The sequence below is a fragment of the Elephantulus edwardii genome, unplaced genomic scaffold (genome assembly GCF_000299155.1).
Source record: "Elephantulus edwardii isolate Elephantulus edwardi_28Jun2011 unplaced genomic scaffold, EleEdw1.0 scaffold00384, whole genome shotgun sequence".
NCBI classification, from domain to species: domain Eukaryota; kingdom Metazoa; phylum Chordata; class Mammalia; order Macroscelidea; family Macroscelididae; genus Elephantulus; species Elephantulus edwardii.
In genome coordinates, this window is record NW_006400134.1 from 727,615 (window position 1) to 733,251 (window position 5,637).

Consider the following 5,637-nt stretch of genomic DNA (forward strand, 5'->3'; position numbering starts at 1 on the left):
GGCGGTGCCGTGTCATGGAGGTTCAGTCTCTGAGCAGCCATTGAAAGGGAAGGAACTGCGGGTGTGTGAGTGTGCGCGCGCGGGTGTGTATGTGTGTGTGTGTGTGCGCGCGCGCGAGTGTGTGGACAAGGAGGTGGGGGCAGTGGAGTTAGAGTATCAACTCCTTCGACTCCATTTACGATTCTCTTTTTTTTCCTCCCCTAAACCTGTCTGGTGGTGGTTGGTGTTTTATTTGCGTATCTTTTCATTCATTTTCAAACCTTAAATTTTAGGGTTGGGGGAGGTGAGGAAAGGCAGGAAAGAGGAAGGGAGGAGACTAGTGGCAGAAGAGGAGGTGGAGGACATGGAGATGAAGAAGAGGATTAACCTGGAGTTAAGGAACAAAGCCCCGGAGGAGGTGAGATGACTCAGCCCCCTCCCCTTTCCCACCAACCCTCTATTCCGAGGGTCGAATTTCAGGGGGTCCGGGTGGGTGTGTGGGGAGTGGTAATAAATTAAACCCATACTTGAGGTTAGGGTTGGAGGGGATGTTTAGTTTTAAGTTTTAAATCATTAAAATCTCCTTCTTAAAATGGCGAAGGGTTTAAGTTTCTAGGGGCCTTTTTGTGTGTGCAGGGGGACTTATCCCCTTTCGGCTCCCTGGGAGCTGGGCTTCCTGCCCTCATGGGGGCGGGGAAGCAGGTGGCGGTGGGGCCTCTGCCGCTTCGCTCCCCTTTTCCTCCTCCCGGAGGCTGGCAGCGTGGGCGCGACCCCCAAGGCCATTCGCCGCGGCCACAGGCGTCGCCGCCTGAGAAGTTAGTCCAACTTTCCCGCGGCGCTGCCAACTCGTTTAAGGTGGAGGGCGGAGGGGCGTAGGGACTCACGCCCCCGGCCTGGAGGCCACTGGGGGCCGGACGGCGCGCTGGGCGCGGGCTGGGGTCCCTCGCGGGGTCGGCAGGTCGCCCACTTCCCCGGGGCGCCGCGCGCCGGCCGCTGCCGGGCAGAATCTGGGTCAGTCGCGGGCTGGTTGGACTCCCAAGTTTTGGGGCTCGTCGCAGTGACCAGAGGTGAAGGGAGGACGTGTGGCGGAATCCCCTTCTTCCCTCCGCGGGCGGAGGAGGACACCCGCGGCTTTTAGACAACGATGTAACGATATCCGTGTGTGTTGTCGTAGTGGCTGCAACTCAGAATTTGATCCCTGAGACGGTTTCCCGGAACTCAACCACCGGGTCGTAGTAGTTTTACGCCTTCCAAGATGGGCTCGGCGGAACGGAATGATGCGCGGGTGCTGTCGTCTTAGTTAAAGAGACGGGCTGGGGAAGGGCCACGGGAGGCGGAGCCGGCCGCTCTCGCTGGGGGCGGGCGGGCCGAGTTCGCGCCTCCTCCGCTGGGGCGCCCCTCCACCCCCGGGCAGCCCCGCGGACGCGCCCGTCCACCACCTCCCCGGGCAGCCTCGCGGACGCGCCCCTCCACACCCCCCCCGCAGCCCCGCGGACGCGCCCCTCCACCACCCCCCTCCCCGCAGCCCCGCGGACGCGTCCCTCCACCACCCCCCTCCCCGCAGCCCCGCGGACGCGCCCCTCCATCTCCCCGGGCAGCCGTGTGCACGACCCAGTTTTGACCTGGGGAGTCCCCGCCCGCTGTGGGGTTCTCAGTTGGCCGGAGCGTGCGCGGGGCCTCACGGCCGGCGAAGAGTCTAGGACTTCAGGTTTCAAGGGAAAGTGTCAAGCGCCTTGTTAGTGTGCAGCCGCTAAAATAAGCGCGACCTTTTTTTTAAAGAAGAACGGTGTCCGTGCCCTGTAGGGGATGAGCAGAACTCTGCTTGTGTGGCTAGTGAGAAATTTAAGATACTTTTGTACTTAAGTGTCTCGTTCTAAATTGGTAGGTGGCGGAGAGGAGGAAGCAGTCGCTGTTATCAGCGAGAACTCCCGGAGAGAACTTGATATTTTCAAGGGTCTACTTTTTAGGAGCTCCCGAGGCAATGTCAAACTTAGAAGCAGTTTCTCGGAAGCATACATTTCCAGTGCGATTTCTTAGATCTTGGTTTGGAGAAATGCATTTGCAGTCCCCCCTTTTCTTTGGCATAGTAATTTCATTACTGTATTGTCAGTTTTGGGGGATTACAAGAGAGTGCCTTTTTGCGAACCTTTTGGTCCGCAGTAGTGTAATAACGGTCTCTCATATGTGTAAAGCTCTTGAAAGTTTGCAAAGCCCTTTTCATGATTGTTGTTTGCTTTACTCTTTCTCTTCAATAAACTTGTAAGGTGAATTGTATTGTTCTAGAATACAAATTAGTAAAGGAAATCTTAGCGCAGTGAAGTGATTTTCTTAAGTGGCAGAACTGGTTTTCTGACACCAAATCTAGTGGCCCTCCCACCACTCAGCTGGTCTGGGAGTCAGAGTGGAGGCACAGCTCTGCCACATAATAATTGTGTGACCCTAGGCAAGTCATGCCTAGCCTCTGGGCCTTGGTTTTCTCTGGCCGGGTCTAAGAGGGAGATTACAATGCTTTATTCACTGAAGTTATTGAGGCTAAGTCTTTTATTCAGAGAAGGCCTTCCTCCTTGCTAACTTTTAGCTCTCAAGGTACCTCACACTTTTTGCACGGAGAATATGGATCCTGGTCCTCTACTTTTTCCTTAAGATTAAAGTCCACACTGGGAAATTTTTTAACCACAAATTGACCTAATTGGAGATCCAACCCCTAACATCTTCTTCCTCTTCCTAAGAATGGAGAAAAGTCATAGAAGATGCTACCAGGATGATAGAAATGACGTTTTGTCAAGAATATCATATTCTGGGTTTTTAACCTCAGTATTAGAACAAAAAGCACCCCAAAATTGGGCTATTCCAGAAGGGCAACGGGTCTTTTTGATTTTGTTTTGAGGTTTGATGGTATTTATCAACCAAAAGATAAGGAAGTTGAAAATTGGGGAGGAAAAATGAATAAAACTTTCTTCTCTATGCCAACTTTTTAAAAAAAACAAATCCATGATTTTATTTATTTGCTTTTCAATAAGTTCAAATCCTCAAGGGATACGGCATTACATGGATTCTGTGTCCAGTGCCTATGCCAACCTTGATAGCAGCTTCCTTGAATTCTTTCCTACTAGCTCAGGTGTCCCCTAACTGCAAAAGTAAACACACCGCGGTGTTGATGGTAATTCTGAGACACTCTTTTTTTTTTTTTTTTTTTTTTTCTGAGACACTCTTAAGGTCAGAAATAAGTTTTACCATGGAACTTCCCCCAAAGGTTTTTCTTTTTTTTTTTATATGATTTAGTAATTTGAAGCAGATACTGAACTTCTTAGTAGACATTTAAATTTTAAAAAATTACTGTGGTGATGACTTTATCAACTACTGTTTCCTCCCCCACTTCCCCAATTAAAAGGATCTAAAGTGATTGCAACTTTAATATTTATACTACCAGAATGTCAGGACCTATGGCCAGTTTGCAAACTAAAGTGTCATTAATGAATTTCTTCTAACAGGTGACAGAGTTAGTCCTTGATAATTGCAGATGTGTCAATGGAGAAATTGAGGGCCTAAATGATACTTTTAAAGAATTAGAGTCTTTAAGTATGGCTGATGTGGAATTAAGTTCACTGGCTCGACTTCCCAGCTTAAATAAACTTCGAAAGGTAAGTTGGCTTTAAGTGTAAAAGCACCATGGACTATTTTGCCTATTCTTGGCCAAATGAAACTACTGTTCTGCCAATTGATTAGAAGTTTCTTTCTAGAGATAAGAAATGCATTATACAGGATTTAGAAATCAGTTGTATTGCTTTTACAAATTTAATAGTGGGAACTTTTTATGACATGGATTTGGTTTTAGCATCTGTTAAATGTTTTTCATAAGTTCAACATCTGCTTCCAACTACTGAGGCATTAAACAAGAAAACTTTGGGGAAAAGACCTGTTCTGACACCAAGAATGTTTGAGAAGAATCAATTGATGCTTTTGATTTACAGTGCTAGAGAACAGCACTAAATATCCAATGGACTGCCAAAAGAAACAAATATGTTTTGGAGAGAGAGTAGCCAGGATGCTCCTTAGAGAGAAGGATAGTGAAACTTCCCCTCATGTATTTTGGACATGTTACGACCAGCCACTCCTTGAAGAAAGACATCATGTTTGGAAAAATGGAGGGTCAGCAAAGGAGGGCAAGACCCTCAATGAGATGGATTGACACATCACTAACAGTGAGTTCTAGTGGTGCAGAGATGATAAGGATGGTACAGGATGGGGCAGGGTTCAGATCTGATATCCATCAGGTCACTAGGAGTTGTACTTGACTGTACCTAACAACAATAACAAATGTTTTTTCTTAGAAACACAATGATTACAAACCTAAACTGGGAGGTTACTCTGTAGGGATTCTTAAATTTTATTTGCGGGAACTAGGTGAGAATTTGGAAGGTTATTAAGTGTCAGTCTCTTGAAGCTAGGGAAAAGAATGACATTTATCTTCTTTGAGTTGATATTGTTTCTATGATCCATCTTAAGTCTTCATTACCCTTTGTTTTTCCCCATGTTAAATATATAGTTAGAACTTAGTAACAATAGCATTTCTGGAGGCTTGGAAGTCCTGGCAGAGAAATGTCCAAATCTTACCTACCTCAATCTGAGTGGAAATAAAATTAAAGATCTCAGTACAGTAGAAGCTCTGGTAAGTCAGAAATATTTTGTTTCCTGTATTTGCTTTTCTTAGTTGAAATTTCTGAAATTTGTTTTATTTTTTAATTCTGTTTAATTTTTACAACTTCTGAATTTCTCATAAGCTGTAATCTAGATAGTTAACTGTATTTTTTTAACTGTCTTTATTTTTAAGGTAAACTATGCAGACATTTACAAATTAATGAGAAATTTATTATCCGTTCAAAAAGTTGAACGTCTAATTATTAAGTTTCCATTAGTTTATTAACTTCTCTTACTTATTTTTTCACACATGATTTGTTTTTTTAATGAGATGTTAATTATAGTTTTTCATTTTGATTAAAACAAATCCATTTTAAAAAATCTTTCTTATTTTTGAGTTATTATATTACTTATTCCCTGTGTCCTGGTATGGGGAAAGAAAAGGAAATTTTGAAAATTGTCACTCTGATTTTTTTTTTAAAATAGAAAAGTTTGGGAAGAGATTGCAGTTATTGAAAATAAATATGCCTGTGGATTGAAAGTAACCATAATACGCTTGCTCCCTCTTTATGCACAGATTTAAACAGCAGAAAATGTATGATTGTCTAAGGTGCTAAAGCAGATGCTGGAGACACAGTATTGGACCAAAGTTCCTACTCTTGTGGACTTCATATACTAGGGACTAATTAACAGAGGCTTTGCTTGCTATAACCATCTTTCATTATAAAATTCTAAAGAGTATTCTCTTGATTAAAAAATAGAAATATTTTTCTGGTTCAGGAAATGATTGAAAAATAACATGGTGTTTAATTTTTTTTATTATTATTTTTACTACACTGCTTTATTAAGTTGCTTTATTGTTGGTGTTTAAATCTTTTTTTTTGGTGTTTAAATCTTGAATGTAAACTTTAATTTTACTTTTACAGCAAAATCTTAAAAATTTGAAAAGTCTTGACTTGTTTAATTGTGAGATCACAAACTTGGAAGATTATAGAGAAAGTATTTTTGAACTGCTGCAGC

At 43.7% G+C, this 5,637-nt stretch overlaps 1 protein-coding gene across 1 annotated transcript in view; it reads left to right on the forward strand.

Annotated features, from left to right (window-relative positions):
- The first annotated feature begins 343 nt into the window (after positions 1–343).
- Positions 344–5,637, forward strand: part of ANP32E (acidic (leucine-rich) nuclear phosphoprotein 32 family, member E) — an 8,016-nt gene continuing 2,722 nt past the window's right edge. The window contains 3 exon segments of the mRNA XM_006903810.1: positions 344–397; positions 3,471–3,620; positions 4,526–4,648. Coding sequence (XP_006903872.1) covers positions 344–397; positions 3,471–3,620; positions 4,526–4,648 — 327 coding nt within the window.